The sequence below is a fragment of the Myotis yumanensis genome, unplaced genomic scaffold (genome assembly GCF_028538775.1).
Source record: "Myotis yumanensis isolate MYYU_CA2020_CCGP unplaced genomic scaffold, mMyoYum1.0.hap1 SCAF_7, whole genome shotgun sequence".
NCBI lineage: Eukaryota > Metazoa > Chordata > Mammalia > Chiroptera > Vespertilionidae > Myotis > Myotis yumanensis.
Genome location: NW_027223758.1, coordinates 41881587 through 41906339, shown reverse-complemented (window position 1 = coordinate 41906339; position 24753 = coordinate 41881587). Strand labels below are relative to the sequence as shown.

General features: G+C 44.0%; 1 protein-coding gene across 7 annotated transcripts in view; it reads right to left on the bottom strand.

The window, feature by feature from the left end:
- Positions 1-24753, bottom strand: part of NEDD4L (NEDD4 like E3 ubiquitin protein ligase) — a 302096-nt gene that overhangs the window by 198048 nt on the left and 79295 nt on the right. For all 7 annotated transcript variants that reach the window (XM_070420371.1, XM_070420364.1, XM_070420365.1 and 4 more), the window contains exon 2: positions 2807-2880. In XM_070420371.1, coding sequence (XP_070276472.1) covers positions 2807-2880 — 74 coding nt within the window. The remainder of the gene's footprint in view (positions 1-2806; positions 2881-24753) is intronic.

Here is a 24753-nt window from a genome sequence, read left to right as displayed (position 1 = left end):
AATATATATTTTTTTAAAAAATTGAATTACCTTATGTCCCAGCAATTCCACTTCTGGGTATTTATCTGAAAAATCCAAAACACTAATTTGAAAAGATATACAGAATGTCCCCAAAAATGTATTCACATACTTTGAATAAAGGCAGTGTTTATTAAAATACATTTCATTTTCAAAACTAAGCTATCAGCTATTAAAGTGTGTATACATTTTTGAGACACCCTGTATGCACCTCCATGTTCATTACAGCATTATTTACGATAGCCAACATATGGAAGCAACCTAAGTTATTTATCGTTAGATGAATGGATAAAAAAGATATGGTACATATACACAATGGAATATTATTCAGCCATCACAAAGGAATGAAATCTTGCCATCTGCAACAACATGGATGAACCTAGAGTATTATGCTAAGTCACACAGAGAAAGACAAATACCATATGATTTCACTTATATGTAGAATCTAAAAAAAAAAATAACTCATAGATACAGAAAAACTAATGGTTACCAGATGGGAGGTGGGTTGGAGAGCTGGGTGGAAAAGGTATTAAACACACAAATTGGTAGTCACAACATAGTCACAGGGGTGTAAAGTAGAGTGCAGGGAATATAGTCAATAATACTGTAATAATTATGTATGGTGTCAGATGGACACTAGACTTACTGGAGTGAACACTTCCTAAGTTACGTAAGTGTCTAATCACAATGTTGTACATCTGAAACTAATATAATATTGTATGTCAACTATAATTTAAAAATTTTAAGAAGAAAGAAAGCATGATCTACTTATCCCAAACTGTACACCTCTTTGTGGCCAGGACTCATCCCTGCCACAACAGAACGTGTCTAAAAGGTTACCCTATAAATCCAGATGTCCTGCTGACCCTGACTATAACTGCTGGTGAGGTTCCTGACCAAGGCCTCACTTCTCCTGTGTGCAATGACAGCTGGGCTGACCAGGGGTCTTGACCTTCCATTGCAGCCACAGCCAGGCCTCAGGCACCCCATGGAGAAGTTTCTGACTGCACCATCACAAGAGAGCGTGTTCCTTCTGTGGGGTTTGACGTTGTAATTTTGCACAGACATCAGCATCCATTGGAGATCACCCGCACCTGCCATTCTACCGACTCCCTGAATCCTTTTCTGACACCAGCCTTTGCTCTTGCCAACACCTCCCTTTCCTGCGCTCACCTTTTATGTCCTAGGCAGGCCTTTTCCCTGGTCTCAGGGAGCTGTTGTGAGAATTAAAGGGAGCCCAGGATGGCAGGGTGTGGGTGAGGGAGATGCCTGATAAGCTAATGGCACCTCCGTGAGAATTAGGAAGAGTGGCCTTTCCTTGGCTGGCAACCCTGTGCCACAGCCTCCCCTAATTAGATTCTACTTATTGAATTCAAGTCCATTTATAGGGAAACTGCCAGGTGCCAAGATCTCTGGGCTTACTGACAGGAAGAAGAAGGGCTGTAGCCTCTGAGCCAACCAACTCTGCTAAGGCGGGGCTGGAGGGAGGAGAAGGAAGCTCACAGAGCCACCACAGCCCAAGGACTAGAGTTGTTTTGTCCTCTCGGGCTGGATTTGATGGGGGCAGGCGGTGGGGAGCTCAGGAGGGGTGCTGCCTGCCATCTGCACTGGCCCAGGAGTGAGTCGTGACAGAAAGGATGTGAGGAGACTCCATGCCGAGGGGAAAACATAAGCAAAGGCGACATGGCAGATTTAGAGAACGGTGAGCTTTCAGTGCAGGGGCAGGAAAAGGAGGGAGGCCTTTTGTGTCAGGCTGAGGCCCCCAAACCAGAGGGTCACTACAGGGGACAGTGCAGGGGACTCGCAGATGATCCAGTGCTGTAATGAGGGGACTGCAGAGCAGCCACCCTGCTCGTGGTGAAACCCCACAAGTTATGCCAGGGCAGGGGCAAGTCACTGTTCTAGCACTGCCAGCTTATGTTCCCCGGGCAAGCAGTAAACCTCTCTGGACTTAACCAGTTAACTGCCATGCATCCAAAATGGAAACCATCCCCACACACCACAATATTTTGAATTTAATTTAAAAAATCCGCCACTTGCGTCTGTAGATGCTTATGGCATACAAAGGGTTAAGCTTTGTCAACCATAGGACAGGAAAGCTGGACTGGGACTTGATGTCTCCTCTGTGTCTGAAGTTCAAAAGGTCTTTGTTCTTCAAAATCTAGTTCCAATCCTGTCCCCAGTGGCTCTAACCTCACTCTGCTACCAGTTTAACATGTAACGCAGCACACTGCAGAGGGCCAACAGGAACAAAAAGATCCCACATGAATACCGGGTGCAAAACTCTAAATAAAAAAAGCTGAGACACCAGAAAGATCGGCTGTTTCCTTGCTAGAAGTCACCAAATGCCTCCAAATTACAAAATCTCTTCATTCAGACTGTCTATGCCAAGGAATTATGCAGGTTTCTTAGGAACAAAATGACACTTGCATTCTTCCCTAAACTAGGAATATTTTTTTTAAAAAAGTAATATATTAAGATAAGCACAGACTTATTCCCAAACTGTATTTTTCCACTGCAAAAAACCAGAAACATCAGAATCAATTTCCTCATGAAGTCAACCCATAGGAAGGACTAGCCTGCTGACCACTGTTGTAGTACAAGGTCTAGGCCCTGGTGCACATTGTGGTCCCTGGGCCAGCGCTTCAGCATCACCAACTCGATCAGAATTTGCAGGGGGACCCAGCAATCTCTGTTTGATGAAGGCCTCCAGACAATCCTGCTGCTGAACCAAAACAGTGCTAACGGTTAGCAAGCCAAAAAAGACTACAAAATAAAGGCAACATACCTGGCTCCAAAGATGTCTTTTTTGGCGAGATCAATTCCAGAAACAACTTTCACTCTCAGAACACGCGATTCTCCCTGTTGGAGGGGGGAAAAAAAAAACATTAAAATAATGGACTTCAATGGATCGCACTCTCACCCAATGTGCAAAGTCAATTGATTCCTCTTCAGGCCAGAACTGAAATACAGAGCAAACCAATTCAAGCATAGGCCACTGCTCCCTACACGGAAGTTCAAAAAGCTACATTCCAGTTCAAAATTCTAATGACCCTAGAAATTCAGAGCATCCAGATGAAGTGAGCACAAGTTTGATTCAAACTAGGTCATGCAGATCAATTATTTTTGCACTGATAGGAAGAATTTCCCAGCTGTGCCAAGAATACAACCACACACATGAAACGACCTAGATAAATGCCCAAATGAAACAAGATAGCATAAATTTAGTAAATAATTCTTCCTTTGGGGTGTATGTATTTGTATGAGTGGCCTGAGATAGAAAGGAATTTCACGTGGTAAGATAGTTCTTCAACATTATGATTTCAAAATGTCAGTGCTGGCAAGCAAACATAATTCCTCAGTTCCAGTAAAAAGACCATCCTAAATGGAAATCTTCCCAAATCATCTCAGAAATCATTCATTCATTCATCTGCTTATTCATGCATTCATTCCAACAGTTTCCAAGCAGATGTGCAGGAGGCAGCTGGTCGATGTTTCTCTCTCATCGATGTTTCTAACTCTCTATCTCTCTCCCTTCCTCTCTGTAAAAAATCAATAAAATATATTTAAAAAATAAAAATAAAAAAATAAAATAAAATAGAGGGTTAAGGTGAATTCAAGGAGCTTATGAAACAACCAGTTGTAAAAAAATAAATGACTAAATTCATAAATGGGAGAGATGTCTAGTATGGGATAGACCTGGGCGTTATTCATGTAGAGTTGGTAGTTACAACTAGAAGTCAGTGGAAAGTTGTCAAAAAAGAGTGAGTGTGTGTGTGTGTGTGTGGGGGGGGGGGGGGGGGGGGGGGGCGGGGGATGGCCAGAGATGAAGCCCTTCGGGACACAAGCACTAAGGAGGAAGAGAGAAGTACTATGAAATTCATCTACCCCATGTTTAGTAAACACCTAGGCAGGAAAAGAAAACCTAAATGATTGTGTAGATCATGTCATGTGAAAGGGGACAAAAGCAAGGAGAAATAAAACATGAAGAGACCAGGAGGCTGAAGCTTTGTCAATCAGCCAGTGGATCTAACAGGCATACGCGCCATCAGACCCAGCGCAGTATCACTTACGTTCCAGGATCCTTCCTGCCATTCAACCACTCTCCTACCATCCAGCCTGACACAAGGCTGCTCACACAGACACAGCAGGGCACCAGTGTGGTTCAGAGAAGCTTCTCAACCCATGTGTGCTTACGATCACTTGAGAACGAGGCCTGCACTCTCAGGATGGAATGCGTTTGGCAGCCTTCACGAAAGGATTAAGACAAGTCAGGAATAACTACTACACACCAGAGTGTCCCCAAGTGTTTACCAAAGCCCCGGGTCCTGTGCTCCTCCCTTTGTCCCTGTAACTGCCGGACTGACTGCCCTGGCCTTTCTCTTACACACTCACCTCATGGGCCCTTGTCAAGGATTCCTTCTCAGCACAGATGTTATTTAGGGTAATATCTGGCTCTGTTCTGCCTCTCACAGCAGGCATCTCCCATGGTCAACTCAGTTACGGAATGTCACCGTGAAAGTATTTTTTTTACACAAAGATCCCAATTTGGCAACACATGCGTGTAGAGTTCATAGCACACCTGGGAAACGTTTACGGCCCATTAGTGTTCACAGCATATAAACTGAGAACCATGGGTTGAAACGAAATCCTTGTCTGCCAGCTAAGGGGTTAAAGACTTTGCTTGAGATGCAGTGAGGAATCATTCAGAAGAAGAAATGGAGCACAGGGAATGGATTGTCTCTGTCTCCCTGCTAAGCAGTAACTCCTGATAACTGACTCAGGCTGAGCAGCAGGGCAGTTTCCACACCTAGCCTTGCACTTGGAACTAATTTGGGGGAGACAAAGAAGGGACTGGGTTTAGGATGGAAACCAAGATATAGTCACCAGTCACAGCAGAAAAAAAAGAATTCTGGTAAGAAACCATCTCTTTGTCGAGTACCCCTTGGAATTCTCAGAAATCCTGGGCAGTGCCCTATACTTTACACAAAACTGGGTAGGGGCTTGACTGAACCTTGTCTGGGTTTGAAGGAATAGGATAAGCCCAGCTAATACCTGGTTGTCTTAGGTTCGCATTAACGTTCGGTGAACGTTCTTTATTGGGTGGATGGAGCTACTTTCCAAAGGCATATATTTTAAAATCAGCAAACATTAATAAATGAATAAAAAAATAAATGTAAGTAAAGGAATGATTAACATTTTACAGAAACTGGTTTACTCATTTAGTAAGCATGAGCACCAGTTCTAAGATCTGGGGATACAATAACATGGAGAAAACACCCTGCCCTACCCATCCCACATCCTAGTGTTACTGAGAGTGCATTATATAAGAGCTCTCAACTGTATCAGCAAACAAGTCAGAAGAATCTGCAGGGCACATGGAAATACAGAATGGTAATAATTTTAAGTGCTTTATTGAGCACTTAAACATTTTGTACACACACCCTTTCATTAAACAAATCCTCACTTAGGAATCAATCCTAAGAAATAAGCACAGATACGTACGAAACACAAACCAAAAAAAAAAAAAAAACTAGCTAAAAGGACAGTCCCCACAGCATTTTTTTGTAAGTGAAAGAAATCTAAAAATCCCTCAAAAGTGGACAGCTAATTGTTTATAGCAATTCAGTGCAATGGGCTATAGTATAATCATTAGAAATATGTGTGAATCTGCAACAACCTTCATTCATTCCCCAAGTATTTACTAAGTTCCCACCATCGTGTGCCAGACTCATGACCTGGCGGGTATGGATATGAGCAAGATGGAGTTCCAGCCTCAAGGAACCCACAATCTAGAAGACAGACAAACAGAATATAAATACACAATGCAAACAAACAAGCAGGGTAATTTCTGAAGCTGGTAAGTGCTTTGATGACACGATGACAGTTAAATATAAGCAACTAAGTAGAGGGAAAGGGGAAGGCTATTTATTTGTTTTAATATATTTTATTGATTTTTTACAGAGAGGAAGGGAGAGGGATAGAGAGTTAAAAACATCGATGAGAGAGAAACATCAATCAGCTGCCTCCTGCACACCCCCTACTGGGGATGTACCCACAACCAAGGTACATGACCTTGACCAGAATCGAACCTGGGACCCTTCAGTCCACAGGCTGACGCTCTATCCACTGAGCCAAACGGTTAGGGCAGGGGGAGGCTATTTATAACTGGTGGTCAGGAAAGGCCTCTTTGGAGAGGAGACAGTTGCGCTGAAACCTGAAGGAGATAGAAGGTGGTCATGAGGGAGGGCAGGTCATGCAGGGGTACCAGCAAGTCCCAAGGCCTGGGGGGGGGAGGGGGAATCTGGCACTACAGGGGGAGGCCAGCATGGCACAGTGGGACCAGAGATGCGAGGCCAGCCTCACTTGATAGAGGGTGGGCATTATTCCAACACATCCCCTCTCCCCAATGCCCCCTTGGAAAGTTTCAAGCAGGGGACTGACAAAATTTGACTTAAGTTTTTTTTTTTAATTAAATCTTTATTGTTCAAATTATTACAGTTGTTCGTCTTTTTTCCCCCCATAGCTCCCCTCCACCTGGTCCCCACCCCACCCTCTGCCCTTACCTCCCCGCCCACTGTCCTCATCCATAGGTGTACGATTTTTGTCCAGTCTCTTCCTGCACCCCCCACATCCCTTTCCCCCCGAGAATAGTCAGACCACTCCCTTTCCATGCCCCTGATTCTATTATATTCACCAGTTTATTCTGTTCATCAGATTATTTATTCACTTGATTTTTAGATTCACTTGTTGATAGATGTGTATTTATTGTTCATAATTTGTATCTTTACCTTTTTCTCCTTCTTCCTCTTCTTAAAGGATACCTTTCAGCATTTCATATAATACTGGTGTTTGATGGTGATGAACTCCTTTAGCTTTTTCTTATCTGTGAAGCTCTTTATTTGACCTTCAATTCTGAATTATAGCTTTGCTGGGTAAAGTAGTCTTGGTTGTAGGTTCTTGCTATTCATCACTTTGAATATTTCTTGCCAATCCCTTCAGGCCTGCATAGTTTCTGTTGAGAAATCAGCCGACAGCCGTATGGGTACTCCCTTGTAGGTAACTGACTGTCTTTCTCTTGCTGCTTTTAAGATTCTCTCTTTGTCTTTTGCTCTTGGCATTTTAATTATGATGTGTCTTGGTGTGGTCCTCTTTGGATTCCTTTTGTTTGGGGTTCTATGTGCTTCCTGGACTTGGAAGTCTATTTCTTTCACCAGGTAGGGGAAGTTTTCTGTCATTATTTCTTCAAATAGGTTTTCAATATCTTGCTCTCTCTCTTCTTCTGGCACCCCCATAATTCGGATGTTGGTCCGCTTGAAATTGTCCCAGAGGCTCCTTACACTACCTTCACATTTTTGGATTCTTTTTTCTTTTTGTTTTTCCGGTTGGGTGTTTTTTGCTTGTTCGTATTTCAAATCTTTGACTTGATTCTTGTGATCCTCTAGTCTGCTGTTGGAACTCTGTATAATATTCTTTATTTCAGTCAGTGTATGCTTAATTTCTAGTTGGTCCTTTTTCATAACCTCGAGGGTCTCACTAGATTTCTTGAGGGTCTCACTAAATTTATCGGCAGTTTCTAGAAAATTCTTGAAAAACCTTATAACCGTGGTTTTGAACTCTATATCCAATAGTTTGCTTTCCTCTATTTCTGTCATTTGGGACCTGTTTCTGTGTCTCCACATTTTTTATGCTTCCCTGTGTTGATAGAGTGGCTTTCTGTGCTAGGTGTCCTATAGGGCCCAGTGGTTCAGCCTCCCCAATTACCTGAGGTGGACACTCTTGGTGCACCCCTTTGTGGGCTTTGTGCACAGTCTTTTTGTAGTTAAGCCTTGATTGTTGTAGGTATCACTGGGAGGAATTGACCTCCAGGCCAATTGACTGTGAGAATCAGCTGTGTCTACTGTGGGAGAACTTCTGTGCTGGAGACACCCTTCTGGGGCAAGACTTGTTTCAGTGGGGCTTTGGTGCTCACTGAGTCTGCCCCCTGAGTGTGTCCCTTATGGATCTGAGGAGTTGTAATCTGGATGGTCCCACTCCGACCACTGGGTACACTGGCACTTGGATCTCTAAGGAGGTGCTAATTTAGCCTCTGCCTGAGGCTACCCAGCAGGAACTATGGAGAGATCTGCAGATTCCTCTTCTTTGTTTGGGATTTGGAGGTACCTAGATGAGGCCCAGCTGTGAAGCAATGCAAGCTTCTGTGGGGCTTTGGACCTTCCTTTGGTTGTTCTGGGTCTCTCTGTCCCAGCTGCAGTTTGTTAGGTAATTTCAGATTGCAAAGGGCCAGGCCATTTATATGCAAAAGCCTCTGCGCACAGCTTGGGTGGGATGGGGTCTCAGGGAATCAACAGGGCAGAGCAAACAGCTATGGCCGATCCTCAGCCCTGCCCTAAGAGGCCTCAGGTCTCACTGTCCCGGTAATCGCTGCAAGCACCTCTGAGAGAAAGCCGCCCTCGAGTTCCAACTAATGCCAGAGAGTCCAGTTTCTCCCCATATGAGTCTGGGTCCCTACAGACTCGCCCAGAACTGGAGTTCAGAGCAGCCGGGAGCTTGTGTCTCCCTCCCGATTGAAAAAAACAACTGCGTCCTCAGTTGCCAGCCCTTTCCACGTGCGCCTCCGTACCTGTGCACTTTACTTCCTCACCTCCTCTGAGTCTCAGTACACTTTTCTCTTTCCTTTAGTTGTAGAATTTCCACTCAGCCAGCCTTCTTGTGGTTCTGGACGATGTCCGTTTTGTCTTTTAGTTCTATTTTTGAAGTGGCTGTATGAGGCAGCAATTTCCGGTGTTTACCTATGCCGCCATCTTGGTTTCTCTCCAACTTAAGTTTTTGAAAGACCACTTTGGTTTTTTGGGAGAATGGACTCTTAGGGAATAAAAACAAAAGAGGATGACCAATTAAAAGGAGATCTGGCAAGAGATGGTTAGCTTTGCATAGGATAGAGATATGATTAGATTTAGCATACAAAAAAATGTTTGAAATAAACTATATGGTTAAGTTTCCTAAGCTTTCTGTAAATGAGTTTAGAGACCAGCAAGTTGTTCAACAAGATGTCTCCCTTTTCCATTTAAACCCACAACTAGACTACATTTCCCAGCATTCCTTGCAGTCATGTGGCTAGGTTCTGGCCAATAGGACATGGACAGAAATGATCTGGGCATTTTCCAGACCAGGCCAATAGACCCTCCCACTCACCATCTTTCATTCTCTCCCCATCCTCCAGCTCAATGAAGAAGATCCTGGAGGCCAAGGAGGGAAAACTCCAGGAAAGGAGTGAGTGGAACAGAGCATCCCCCCACCCCACCTGCTACCTCCACAATTACCTACTTGACCTTGCCCAGACAGTGAGCTGAAAATAGACTTGTACTGTTTATTCCCACTGAAAACTGTTAACTTATCATAGTCAACATAATCTCATTTTGAAATAAATATCAATTATGTGCACAAAAAAAGACCCAGAAAGGATGAAGTCAATAGCGATTACCTCTGGGTAATGGATAACTTCTTTTCGCTTACCTGCTTTCTTCCTTCGGAAACATTATTTTTGTTTGGAAAATAAATTTTTGTAGAAACTTCAGAAAATACAGACGAAAAAAGGACAAATTAAAATCACAGGTTTAGAAACCTAGGCTTTTGTATTTTTAAAATGAATAAACCTTGTCATGAGAAAAACAAACCTACAAGTTATATTTGAGCCAACTCACAAAGGTATAGAGCTATATATTCGGAAGACGTGAACAGGGTTCTCTTATGTAACTGTAGGCAATAGCTTGGAGATGAAAGGGACGGGGGGGGGGGGCTTTATTGAGCACTTAACTATTTACAAGCACCTGTTGCAGGAAATTTACTTCTCTCTGAAGTTAAGGGCAGGGAGCAGGAAAGAGAATGTTACTTCATAAAAATAGTTTTTATAAACGGGGTTCAGACATACAGCAAAAACGTCTTATCTTCGTTTCCTCCAAATAACAAGCTTTCATACAGATAAGCAGCCATCGTCATTCTGTAGGGAAACACGTGACCAGGTGAGTGACTAATTGCCCCAAGCAGAGCAACTGTATTTTCTGAAGCATTTTATTACTTTCATAAAACCTACGGATGACATTTTGGTCCCTAGTTATGAGTCCAGGAGAATTAAATATTTAACTAAGGTGGCTTATGACACTGGAAATATTATTCGGAGATAGAATGTACAACACAGAGAAAGCACAACCACAGAAGAGGTGAGGCTGAATGACCACAGGCATCCTCATGATTTCAGTGTCTCTTCCTGTTACTATGACTCTGTTTTGCATTGTCGCTGAGTAACAGGGATGATTCTATGCACCTGACATGTGCTTTTCTTTTCCACTGAGTTTTCTAATTCTTCATCAAGTCATAAAACAAGGTGCCCAAGCCATAAATGAATGGCATGGAGGAAGTCCCACCTCGGTGGTATTCTGAAGGCTCATTTGTAAGACAGCCTGTTCAGATAGACTGTGTATAAAAGGTTACCAGATTCCCATGCCCATCCACAAAGCCTATTGCACAATCTATCCAACTGTTCCTATGGCAAAATAAATTTCAAGTTCCACCTCAAAACCAGACATTCGAATTTACCTTTTCTCCTATGGATGTGCCTTGAGAAGGTAACTTTTTATGTTTGATTCCTTATTCTGCACAATGGCAGCTGATCCCCCCCACCCCCCACCCCTCAAAAAAGTGATATCTGGCCTGGGAAACAGTGTTCTTTCCACACGGGGATCCACTGTGACCCCAGGTGTCGCATATACCAGATGTCCACATGGACAAGGAAGTCCTAAGTCAGGGACTTGAACATCTTGATCCTTCTCCCCTAAATCAATTTATCGTATTTACCTTCCACAGTCTATCTTATATTTATACTTCTACTTATTATCCATAACACTTGCAGGCTCACACTAAACACTCCCTGGGTTTAAGGAGGTGATCATTATTTTTTATACATATGTCCACACTGTGCCTGCTACACAGTAGATATTGTTAATCTTCCCAGGCCTCTCTGCTCTTGCCCCAACTATGAAACAAAATTCTGTTCTATGCTTCTTTTTTAACTGAAAATTCTTTTTTAATTTTTTAAAAATATATTTTATTGATTTTTTTTACAGAGAGGGAGAGGGACAGAGAGTTAGAAACATCGATGAGAGAGAAACATCGATCAGCTGCGCCCCCGCACACCCCCTACTGGGGATGTGCCCGAAACCAAGGTACATGCCCTTGACCGGAATCGAACCTGGGACCTTTCAGTCTGCAGGCCGATGCTCTATCCACTGAGCAAAACCAGCCAGGGTGAAAATTCTTTTTTAAAAATATGTTTTTATTTATGTTTAGATAGAGAGAAAGGGAAAGGGAAAGGGAGAGGGAGAGGGAGGGAGGGAGGGAGAGAGAGAGACACACACACACAATTGGCTGTCTGCTACACACCCCCTACTGGGGATCAAGCCTGCAACCCAGGCATGTGTCTTAACCAGGAATTGAATCAGAGACCTCTTGGTGCATGGGTGATGCTCAACTGCTGAGCCACTCCGGCTGGGCACTGTTCCACACATTTTTAAGATATCCTGCACTATCCTATCCCCCAACCTCATCCTACATTCTCATCATCGCCCACTCTTGCTATATCCTGTCCTTTCCATCCCAATTCCCAACTCTACACCTTGCCTCTCTTCACTCTCTTGATGGGTTCCCCCACTTTAGATGGCAGACCCCTCTCCTCGCTTTTATCACTCAGTTCTCCACTTTGGCCTTCTACTGACACATTCAACAAAAATGTGCTGAATGACTATGAGATTCAAGCATTGTGCAGGCAGAAAGGAGGGTCCCAAAACTGAAGAAGGCACATTCTTCTCTCTCCAAGGGGCTTACAATCAACTGTGGAGATTTGATATACACATACCTAAAATATACCTAAAACACAGGGGTGGAATAACAGTGAGTGGTGAGAACAAACATGCAGGACGGAAAACACGTCCAGCTCAAGCTCAGCTGATACCAATGGCAGCAAACAGCCCAGCCCACAGAACCATCCACTGTCGCTGTCCACCACTGTCAGACCAACACTGTTATTCTAAACAAGCAAGTCCCAAGAACATTAATTCCAGAAAAAAAAATTGCAGAAACATAGGATTCAACCTTTACTAGATTGTGGCTATTAATATATCAAGTGAAAAAGTTAACAAAAGGGAAGAAGTAAAAGATGGCCTAGAGCAGAATCTTAATTTTAATGGTCAAGGTGACTAAGTTTCAGAAATTATGTTGTGTGGTTTTAAAATGTCTACAGATTGATAATCTTCTTTCAAGAGTTAGGGCTTAATATTCCTCCCTCACCTGGGATTTAGGGACTTCTTTCTAATAAACAAAAGCCTGGCCAGTGTTGCTCAGGGGTTGAGCATCCACCTTTGAACCAGGAGGTCACGGTTCAATTCCTGGTCAGGGCACATACCTGGGTTGCAGTCTCAATCCCTTATAAGGGGCATGCAGGAGGCAGCTGAACAAGGATTCTCTCTCATCATTGATGTTTCTCTCTCTCTCTCTCTCTCTCTCTCCCTCTCTCCCTCTCTCCTTCCCTCTGAAATCAATAAAATCATTCTAAAAAAAAAACAAAAACAGAATATGGAGGAGGTGAGAGTGCATGACTTTGAAGAATAGGCCATAGAGGCATTGTGGCTTGTTCTTTCTTTCTCTCTCAAATCAATCAATAAAATTTTTGAAGTGTCATCCTGTACACCAAAAATGGTTGCAGGTTCAATTCTCAGTCAGGGCACATACTCAGGTTGGGGGTTTGGTCCCCGGTCAGAGTGCATATGGGAGGCAACCAATCCATGTTTCTCTCTCTCCTAAAATCAATAAAAACATATCCTTGGGTCAGGATTAAAAAATAAAAAGCATGGCATTTTAAAGGCAGAATTAACAGAACATGGTGACATGCTCAATATAAGCGCAGTGTTTGTATTATTTTTAAGAAGTTTGGCATCTGATGCCTTGTAAATACAGTAACATTTGAAACTGAAGCAACTCCAGAAACTTTAGGCTGCACGACCTTAGTATAATTTTTTTTTTAATTCTAGAAACAATGATGATAACATTAGAGAGAGACTGATTTGTTGTTCCACTTATTTTTGCATTCATTGGTTTATTCTTGTATGCGCCCTGATCAGAGATCAAACCCACAGGCTGGTGTAACAGAACAGCGCTCTAACCAGGTGAGCGACCCGGCCAGGACCAATCTTTCTAAAATGTCTCTTCTCCACTGCACCAGTGGGACCTCCCCAGGGACCAACGGATCAGACTGAAACTCCTTGGCCTGGCACTGACGACTCACCACAACCTGCTCTATTCCCAAAGCACCTGTGCTCTTCACGGCGACACAATTCCCTTCTTCCCTGTGCTTTCCCATACAGCACCCATTCTCCCCAGTGGTCAGCACAGGCCCATGCAGTCCTTCCACCACAAGTGCCTCCTCTGAGCCGGAGGCAGTACGAGGAATAAGGAGTCAATACGACAGAGTCCAAGCCCACAGGAATGTGCGTGCTGTGTTATCAGAGCATACACGCACACAAGTAGTTACAAGATGACACAGTGAGTTTAATAACAGCAATGGGTGGATTCTGGGAACTCAGAGGAGGAAGAAATTAATGTACTTGTGAGGGGGGTGTGGAGAGGGAAATGGAGCAGAACGTTGAGGAAAGCCCCAGATGAGCAGGCATTTATTTGAGCCAAGACTTGAGGAATGAGGAAAAAGGGAGGAACAATCTTTGAGACAAATGGGCACCTGGACATGGGGATGGTCAGAGTGCTGGAGGTGGGGGAGGGGAATAGCTGCCCGGGCCTGGACACGTCCTCTGTGCTGTGAAGGGCACACACAGCTAAGCAGGTGAGTGGCGGGCTCACTGATGACATGAGCAAAAAGCAGACGGAAGGGAGTAAATCCAGAGAGAGGAGTGCGGGGACACACGGTCGGCTCACTGTCTGGCAGATGGAGGACCCGGGACTGGTTCCAAAGCTATTCCTGGGGGAGCAGATCGGCTCGGGACAGACTGGCTCTGCTCTGCAAGGCAAAGGAGAAGACAGCAGCTAACGTCTCCAATTTCGGTGTGAGTGGGGGCTGGTGATCTTAGATGATAGAAAATAAAGCAAGAAGAGTGGGTCTGAGGCTACAGGAAAGAAAAGAAGTTGGGTTTCTTGATAGGAGGTCATATTCCCCATGTGCAGGTAGCGATGTCCAAAGGGCAGTTAGAAGTCAGAAACCAGAGCTCGGTCCAGAGGTCAGAAATGGACACCCACATGGCGCCCAGTAGACCGGTGCCTTCCAGAGCCTTCCTTCCGACCAGCCATTTACTTGGGCACTTACTAAGTAATAAATCACAGTAGTTTCTTTTCCTTGCAGGGAAGTCTTATCTTCTCAACTGAACTCTACCGTAAGCCTGCACTGTAGAGTTGGTAGCCACTAGCTACATTAGGCTAAATTTAATTTAATTTAAATATGTCATTAAAATTAAAATCCACTTCCTTGGTAACTCTAGTCACATTTCCAGTGCCCAATAACCACACATGTCTAGTGACTGCTGCACTGGACAGTGCAGCTAGAGGACATTTCTATAGTCACAGAAGGGTCCAGTGGATGGTGCGGCTCCAGGGCATTACCTCATGCAGGAATGCAGTGGATCTGAATAACCTCGGAGGCAGGTTGTACTGTAATCAGGTTCCAGGGTCAAGGTTTGCTCTGAAATATTAAAGACTGGCAAGCATGCAAATTGAGTGTCTATAAATCAATATCTATACAATCTAGGCAAATACAGTAGAGTGTGGTACTGTCTTCCTACATCAAGACAGTTTAAAACTCACTATACAAATAAAAGACTAGTGGTGATGGTGGCTTAATAGAGTATGACAAAGATCTGGGAGTTTTAGCCTAGCCCAGTAAAGGACAACCTCATAACAAGGTTGCTTTTTTCTGTGAATCTCACACAGTATTCACAGAAAAAGTATTCTTGGCCCTTTTGGGAGAATTATAGACATACTGGAAAATACCAGGAGGGACAGGGCTGGTAGGAATGGGAACTAAACTCAGATAACAGAGAAGAGTTGAGAAATGGGAGTGACCAACCATCTAGAAAACTACCTACAGCGAGCCCCGTGGAGTGAAGACGAACCAGGCCTAAACGACGAACTAAAGCCAATGGGAAGGTCTCCTGACCATCACATCTGAGCAGACCAGCCACAACCACCTGAACCCGCTCCAGAAAGGCAAGGGTGCTGTAAATTAAATAAATGCCAATAGAATCATATTCGAGCTCCCATAAGATTTCTGTCGATTCTAATGATAGCAGGTCCTCAAGTAACACTTTCATTCGATGATGCCGTTTCATTTTAACGTTGATGAGATGCCGTAGGAACTTAACTCCTGTTTCTATCAGCTAGTCTATGGTAAATTGGCTGTTATGCTTCGTTTTGTGGCAGTTCCAAGAACCTATAGGTGGCTTAAATGAGGACTTGCTGTGCCCATTCCGCACGGCTGGCACTGAATCATGCAAGTTTCTCTCAAACCCTCCCCTTTACCCCTACAACCAAATACTGTTTTGACCCATGCCTTAAAGTGCTAGTCTCACATTTCTTTCTTTCAGTGACAACATTAGGTGTCTTTGTTGCTGACTTTGGCATAAAGCAGAGCCATGGCATTCCAGGTAGTCATCCTGAGTTCTTTGTGGGTATCACCATTCCACATAATTTCACCTGGAAAATATGCCTCTGAAGAAGAAACGGGGGTACGGGTGGGCTTCGGGGTTGGTGGTAGGTTGAGGAGTTAGCAGTAAGTGGTGGCTATGATCAGTCACATATAAGTGACATGTGGACCCTCAAGGGCCTCACATGTAACATGCCAGAATGCGTATTTTTAGAGTGGCTCTCAATTAAAAGTGTTAAATGTTCGAATGCCAAGAATCCATAGTAATTCAGTGATTACGGAGAGAGGAGAAAAAGGTGCCATTGAGCGATGTCCATGAAATGAATGAGCTGGCAAGGGTCCCAGCTCAAAGGACATAATCACTCTCTTCCACTAATTAAAAATTCTCTTTTTACCAGAAGAATTGGTAAAACTCCATGTAAAAGGTTTTCAAAGAATCCATTTATCAATGGTTCTTCTGTTTCAAACTTTTAATCATGAGACAGGAAACATTTTTAAATTCCTCTAAGATCACTAAGACAAGAATTATCCTGTATTCTTAGTTCTAAAAATGATCATAATAAACAATGGCACTTTGTTGAAAGCCACGAATCATAGTGCAAGATCTAAAATTTTCCATTGTTCATGGCCCTCCTAACTCTGACCTCTTGCAATAAAGTCAAGTCTGGGTTTCTGGGTCAAATGTGTAGCTTGACTAGGAGGAACGGGAAGAGAGCTGAGCTTCAGGACGCAGCAGGGGTTGCCAGGAAGATGTTCCCGGGGCGAACTCTGTGATCCTGGATCTGAATCTCATCAAGTGGGATCAGAAGCGTGACTTCTGTCAGTGTGCCAAGGGCTCCCAGAATCTTAGAGAAGACACAGGTGAACAAAGCCGATAACTCATTCCAGTGTCGAGCGTTAGATTTCACAATGAGAAAGTGCCCCGTACATGGCTGAGGCTCAGGACCAATAACTGGCACCTTTCCTCTGTGGGCAAGTTGAACAGATGCAAATTATAATCAATGGGAAGGCTACAAGGTGAGTGTGCGCTAAGCACGGGGGCTTAGTTGTGCTCATCTCCACAACAGGATGACTCCTCCCACTGCTTCCCAAGTTCACAGAACAGGGGCAAACAGAAGCCTGTCTAGGTTTCCTTTTCCTGCACTCCAGACCCCGACCCCCAGGCTTTGACCTAACTGGTTTCCTTTCACAGACTGCAACCAAACTCCAACCCTGCTTCCGGGAGATCACACCCAAGTCACCAGCACTGGGACTGGGGATGTTCCCAAACTCTTCAGCCACACAGTTGCAGATAATTTCTTGGCTTGCTCCCACAAATACCATATTTGCTACTAGCTTAATCCTCAGAAGGTAACCGTTTCTAATTCCTGTATAGGTCTCAAGATCTTATAAAATAACTATCCACACACACTTGGGCTGTGGCTCAAAGCCTTCCGGCACTACTGACCACATTAGAGTACCTAAGTCTCTTGGAAGAAGACAATTAGGAGAACCAAGCTCCGAAACACAGGGATGGGAATGGTGCCAGGAACATCCAGGCTCTACAACTCATTCGACCACATCATATCCCACAATGGCTCAGAGAACCTGACAGGTAACTCAGGAATTCAAGACATCACAGATGGGCAAATGTCCCAACTTTGAAAGAAAAAAAAGCTATGAACCATAATGTTAACTATATAGACTGGGCTTACAGCATTTTTTTCCCTCTACCAAAACCAATTTGCTATAATATTTTTGCTCCGATCTCCTTCTTGTCCTTTAGGAGTCAGCTTAAACATCACGTTTTCTGAAAATGCCTTTCCAGGGCTCCTGGACTAGTTACATCCTCCTGCAAGAAGCTCCCACAGTACCCTGTATTTCTCCTTTTGCCCTTCATTGTTGTAGCTTTTCAGATTAGCTCTCACGCACAAAGATGAAGCTCTCCGAGGGTAGAGACCAGAGACAAGATTAATGGACCCAGTGCAACTGCTCATGGTGGAGAACCACAAAGTAATCTGTTAGCTTGCTCAGCACTGTTTTCCTAGACCAGCAAACAGCAAGGCACTCATATGACTCAGGAGTAAATGTCCAAGTGCAAAAATGACATCAAACCAAGGCCAAGTTTTAGAATGAGTTACTAAGTATTTTGTGAGCATTTAGAAAAGAAAAACAATCAGTAGCCAAGGTTTGCGAAGTAAGACATGCAAACTTATTTCCTTTTCTAACAAGATTAATGGTCCCAGAGCATCTGCATATTGGTGTAGACAGACTTTGGCCAAACCACATTTTATTCTTTTAAACCAGCAATTTTCAGCATTTTTCATCTCATGGCACACATAAACTGATTACTAAAATTCTGCAACACACCAAAAAATATATACTTTTTGCTGCTTTAACAAAAGGTGTACTTTTGATTGATTATAAAACGATAATAATAGTAATTACCTACCTTTTTTGCTTCAAAGTGACTTTTTAAAAATCAGGCACTTATACTTGTATATAAGGATTTCTTGTACCAACAATTAACCAATCAGACGCAACCTTATTATGGGATGTGACCAATAAGATGTAACTCTATTGTATGACTTACATATTTACGGTTCAAGACGGGGCATTCACACCAGGTGGCGATTGTGGTGTTGGTTGCTGTCATTTATTTATTTGACAAGCTAAGGGAAAAGAGGTCAGTGCCCCTGACTCAATAGTCAGGTACTGCCTGTTTTAAAAACTTTTGCAGCACACCAGTTGAAAATTACTATTGCAGACAAGGTGAAGATGTAAAGGTGACCTGATACTAAAGTTAAGCAGGACTCAGTTGTGCCCATTTGCCAACTCCTACCCAAAGTACAGTCATTAGAAAACTCCAGGGAGGTCTCACGGGGCTTTATGGTTATCTCCCTCCAGGGCAGCTAATGTGGGTGTGGATATTGATGGCAGGCTAATCCAATTGGTAGTTGACATACACAACTGGATAAAATGTCAGATGACTGGATCAGAATCCAAAAAGATGTCACCATAATGGGTGATTGGCCAAATCCCACAGGACGGAGTTTTCTAGGGCTGTGAGCACTTGGTGCCCGAGTCCACAAGGCAAGATGGAAGGTACAAGATGAGAAAGCGTCAAAAGGAGAGGGGGCAGGGCCTTTGGGGTTGTATTTTATCTTGAGCTCAATATGACTCAACTTTCAGACAGTGTAAACCACTTGCACTATTCAAAGTCCAGGGCAGGAACTGTCATCAGACTGTGCCCTGGGCCAGCATTATGTTCAGATCCAAGTGGCAAGGCTTCGGAAGAAGGTGGTTATTTTGCTTTGTTTTTTTCTTAAGCCAATAGGACAAAATCCAAACAACAGAACAATGAGCAACCACCAGAAAAAAATAAGGATGTTCTCTACGTACAGGTCTGAAAATCCAAGACACAAGGTTCTGTGAAAAGGCTAGGTGGAGGGCACTTCGTAGGGTATGCCATCCTTCATAGGAAAAGGACAGAAAGGAGAGGTGTGTATGTGTCTACATGCACATATCTGTCTGCATGTGTGTAAAGGAAACTCTGTAAGGACCCAAGAAACTTCCATCACTGGCTGACTGAGGACAGGAACTAGTTGGTAGGGTCAGAGGTGTGTGAGACACACATACACACACTCACACTGAGATGTTTCACTGCACAGCCTTCTTTGTTGTTTATTTTTCATTTATCTTTATTGTTTAAAATATTACAGATGTCCCCTTTTTTCCCCATTGACCCACCTCTCCTCCCCACTCCCATCCTCTTCCCAATATTGTCTATGTCCATGGGTTATGCATATGAGTTCGTTGGTTGATCTCTTCCCTCTCCTCCTCCCCACTTCCCTCTGAGAATCCTGTCTGTTGCATTCTTTGGGTTTTTAATTTAAAACCATTTAAATGTATTAACTCAATACATTTGTTTTTAAGTAACAGCGTAGTTAATAAACAAACAGACATCACATGAAGACTTAGACATGTTTGACCTAATTTGTGTTTAAAAAAAATATTCTTTCTGTGGGAAGGGAGGTGGGGTGGCCAAAGGAAAGTCATTATATAGTAGGAGGTTGCAGAGGGCAAACCTCAACCCAAGGAGTGAAAGCCAAGGGAGGCAGCTGGGCCTTATTGAGAGGAAGAAACTTCCAGTCATTAACTCTGGTCAAACACAAAGCAGGTGGCCTCCTGAGGCAGAGAGCAGGCCAGTTAGAACCGGAGCGAGAGCAAGGGCCTGCCACCTGCCAGAAATATCACGAGGGGCAGGAAAATGAACCAGATGGTCTCCAATGTCCCTTCCCGACTCTGAGAGGTTGTGCTTTTAGAAGACCTGCACCTGAGAAGCCAAGAACTCGGGCTAAGATGATTCATGCAAGATCACACACTTTTACTAGGTATATTATGTAACTTCACTAAGACAAAACCCAGGAATAATCACTACAATCCCCATCTACCTCACTGTGAAACACAAGAGTATTCAGAAATCAGAGTGCTTCCTTATTTGCCACCACTTCCAAAACATCATGAATGAAATAACCAATAGAAACGAAGTAAGAGCATGTGTTAACAGTATTCTGGAGGGGAGAAGGGAAGGTTTGTTTGTTGTTATTCTTATTTTACATCTTATTCCTAAAAGGATTTATGGTGACTAACTGGCCCCATATGAGAGGTTTAAAATTCCCCTTATGGAGAACAGCAACACTTCCTCTGCGATGAGCTGCTCATTGGAACCAGTCTAAGAAATAACACAAGGGCAGGATTAGCCAAGAAAGTGCAAGTGGTCACTGGTTCAAGGAGTGGCTGAAGTTAGCTCGAGTGCTGCACAGAAACTAAACTCAATCAACACAGAAAAGCAAAATCACCAGCTAGAACCAGAACATCAAGACAAACCTCCCCGAGGGAAAAACTGCGAGCAGAATTGAGCTGTCCCGTTAGAAACTTCCAGAAGCCACAACGCCCAGTGCCACAAACCTAAGAGAGCTGCTGACATCAACCACTGGAGAGAAGATCCTGGGGTAATAAGAATAATGAGACTTGTGCAACCGTTCATGGCCAGAGGCCCACAAAGCAACCCCTTACTTTGAATCTCTTCCCAATTCCCCCCTCCCCTCCTATCATCTCTGGCAGAAAGCCAGCGGCAAAGCATGAGTGATGTTCATTTCTAACTTCTCTACCAGGTGTCAGGATGGATAATGTTCATGGTCAATGGCTCCACATGTAAAAGGAGACAAGTGTGCCAGATGTATTGATCTTGGACAGAATCGCTGCTCCTGTAACTTCTTTCTTAAAATGTGCAAATGTGCCTTATCAGATGCAACATATCAGCCGAGCCTCGTTATCCAGCAATGACGTTTCATTACAAAGCCATAACTCATCAACAACTCGTTAACGAGATAGCAACTGAAAAAATTTATTTCCTAGATTACTGGAATTTTGCCTTGTGTTTTGAATCATGAATTTTTTAAGAAGCAAAATAGACAGCATGGCTCAGCGGTTAAGCGTCAACTTATGAACCAGGAATTCCTGGTTCCATTCCCAGTTCCATTCCCGGTTCGATTCCCAATCAGGGCACATGCCCGGGTTGCAGGATCGATCCCCAGTGTGGGGCTGCAGGAGGCAGCCAATCAATGATTTGCTCTCATCATTGATTTTTCTATATCTCTCCCCCTCTCCCTTCCTCTCTGAAATAAAAAAATATATATTAAAAAAAACCCTCACAAAAACAAACTGATGTTTTAAAAAAGAAAAAGCAAAATAGAAAGTGGTTATTAAATATGTGTGTGTGTTTCAGTTTCCATAGAAATACATACAACTAAATGATTTCATCATAGTACTTTGATTTTTTTTATTTAAAACGATCAAAGTCAAGTTTTCTAATTTTTCAAACTTCAAAACAATGTCCATTACCATGTGGGTGTGCTGCTGCTTCAAAAGCCATTTATAACTAAGCAATGCCAGAAGTGAAGTTACAAATGTCGTTACTTCTAACAGAACACTTTGGGAGGGAAAAAGAAAACAAGAAATGAAAATGTTAAGATTTTTTGTTTGTTTGTTTTAATCCTCACCTGAGGATTTATTTTTCATTTGTTCTAGAGAGAGAGGAAGGGTGAGGGAGGGAGAGCAAGAGAGAAAAACATCAATGTAAGAGAAACATCAATCGGTTGCTTCCATATGCACCCGATGGGGATAGAACTCGAAACCTACGTATGTGCCCTGACGGGGAACCAAACCTGCAACCTTTGATGTATGGGACAACGCTCCAACCCACCGAGCAACCTGGCCAGGGCTTACGGTTATTTTTTATAGAGTATTTTATTTGTTTTTCTTTCATTGATCAACCTCTATTGAATGCTATTTCTTTCTATAACTTAAAATTATGTTTGACTTTAATGCCAAGCACTTTGTACTTGGTTTTGACAGTTGATGTATAACCAAGTTTAGCAACTTGCTTTTCCTTTAAATCTTCTAACACAGCGGTCGCCAACCTTTTGGACCTCACGGACCAACAGTGGTCTGCGGACCACCAGTTGGTGACCACTGTTCTAACATGAACCATAGAAGACACAAATTTGACCTCGTCCCATTTCCAATTTAAATCTTGTCACATACAGGCCCTGGGACACATTCTGTATCTTTCATAAAACTGTTATTCTTTGGTTCAGTCTGTAAAGAGCCTGGTAATTTATGAGGGTAATTTTTAAAAATTATTAACAAATGAGAGTTTAGAGAAAAATGGGAACCAATGATGTATCCACAGGATGATAAAGCTCATGATATCACCATCCCACCCAAAGGGGCAATTGGACCAGACCCCTTCCACAGCCTGGACCTGCTCATTTCATCTCTCCTGCCCCCTAAATCCTGAGGAGGCAGGAAGGGCATCAGCCACCCTTCAAGTGGCTGTTCACAGTCATGGAACATTGACACCTGTCCTGAAATTGGTACATTTCCCACACTGGACAGGTGCTAGCTCCCTGTAAGATTCCATGCAGGAAGGTGTGCTAAGAAGCCACAGGACGGGCATGGAGCATCTTCTTGGAGTACCAATGTCTCTGAAAGTCTTGAAGGGTGTGGAGAGCGGCTACAGCATTAGTACAGGTTCAAGCCTCGGACTAATGAGAGGGCACGGTCCTCTTGTGGCAAAGCCACATGCAGGTTCCAGCTTAGAGGGCAAAGCCCTCCCAGCACAATTATAGCCAAAGGCTATGGTTGTAAGCTTGACCTTATGGTCCGAACCTGTGTTCCCAGGTGGCTGAGTGATGTAGGCTGCGGGAGGTGCAGCAAGTGCTGCCAAAACAAAGCTTGAAAGAGTTCTCAAGAGCATGTAATTAAGTAGATTTGAAACTCGGGAGAACATTGTAAACATCTTGACCACGCCCTTGCTTTGCCTCATGGGATCTGAAAATAAAGACTTGGCTTACAGGCTGTGGCACTGTCTCTCCATCCGAGAAAAGTGTCCCACTTGGCCCCAGCTATATTCTCTTGTCTGTTTTCTTTAATCCTTCACCGCCCTGCCTCAGGTTCACCACTGACCATGCTGGACGCAGTTCAGAAGGGCAAGACGGTGGCTCTCAAAGTGTGGACCCCTGACCACCAGCACTGGCATCATCTGGCCACTTGGCAGAATGCTCGTTCTCGGGCCCCATCCAGACCTTGAGAAGCAGAATCTCTGGGATGTGTTTACAATAAGGTCCCAGGTGATTCTGAAGCACCATAAAGTCTAAGAAACAACGTTATATTAAAACAAAAAGGGAGTATTATGGAGTAACACAGGCAATTTGTACCAGTTTTTAAGATCTCCCAATTATAACTGGGCTGCACTGGGCTCCTCTGCAGGGACAAGCTCAGTCCCCTCTCCCCAGGGGATGCTGGGATGGAAATGTGCAAGGAGCCAGCAACCCTACCCCCTTCCTCCCGGCACCCCAGCCCTGAATCATATCCCACCCCCCCCCCCCCCTCTCCTGGGAAGAGTGGCTGGGATGTGCACCAGAAACTGCACAGATCCTGTACTCATCTCCATCCCTCTCTTCCAAAGCCCACAGTTTCCCAGTAACTCTTAGCAAGAATCACTCTGTGGGGAAAAACATGCACAAGTGGAGTAGGGAATATTTTCACTCTGAATATAATTTCCTACCGTGTCTGGGTTGCTGCTTTATTTCTTTATTTTATTTTTCCAAAGAGCATTTATTATACTTTCATAATTATTTTTATGAAAAAGTAAAATCACTTTATGCAACATCAGATTCTTTATATGACTTCCAATATTCACCGAATCTCACTGATTTTGTCAATCCAGTGCACAGATCATCTGGTAACTCAATTCATTAAATATACATGAACTAGAGGCCCGGTGCATGACATTAGTGCACTGGGCATGGGGGGGGGGGGGGGCGGGGGGCGTTCCTCAGCCCAGCCTGCATGCACCCTCTCACAGTCCAGGAGCCCTCAGGGGATGTCCAACTGATGGCTCGCTCCCCATGGGGAGCGGGCCTAAGCCGCACTGGGATATCCTTAGAATTGCCGCAGAGGCAGGACAGGCTCCTGCCACCACCACTGCACTTGTAGGCCGTGAGCCCAGCTTGTGGCTGAGCAGCACTGCCCCTGTGGGAGCACACTGACCACTAGGGGGCAACTCCTGTGTTGAGCGTCTGCCCCCTGGTGGTCAGTGCACATCATAGCAACCAGTCGTTCTGCCATTTGGTCAATTTGCATATTACCCTTTTATTATATAGGATAATATATTTTAATCCTCCTCCCCCCCCCCCCCCCCCCCCCACCGCCCACCTACTGCAGAAATCTCGTTCTCTTCCTGTGCCAACCCAGGAACTCTCAGGCAGTCCTGCTCACCCCTCCTAACAAAGGCTGTCCCCCCTCCATCCTCACACAGCCTCCTCTTTGTTCTCTAGTATCATTGATTAAATCACTTGACAGTTGACACTTGACCTTATGTGTCCGCACTCCTTAAAATACCAGAAAGCTCTGTCCGGGCTGCCCCCCACCTATGCGCACACACTCGTGAGTCCTGCCACCAGCCCACAGCAGGGCTTTCACACCATCCA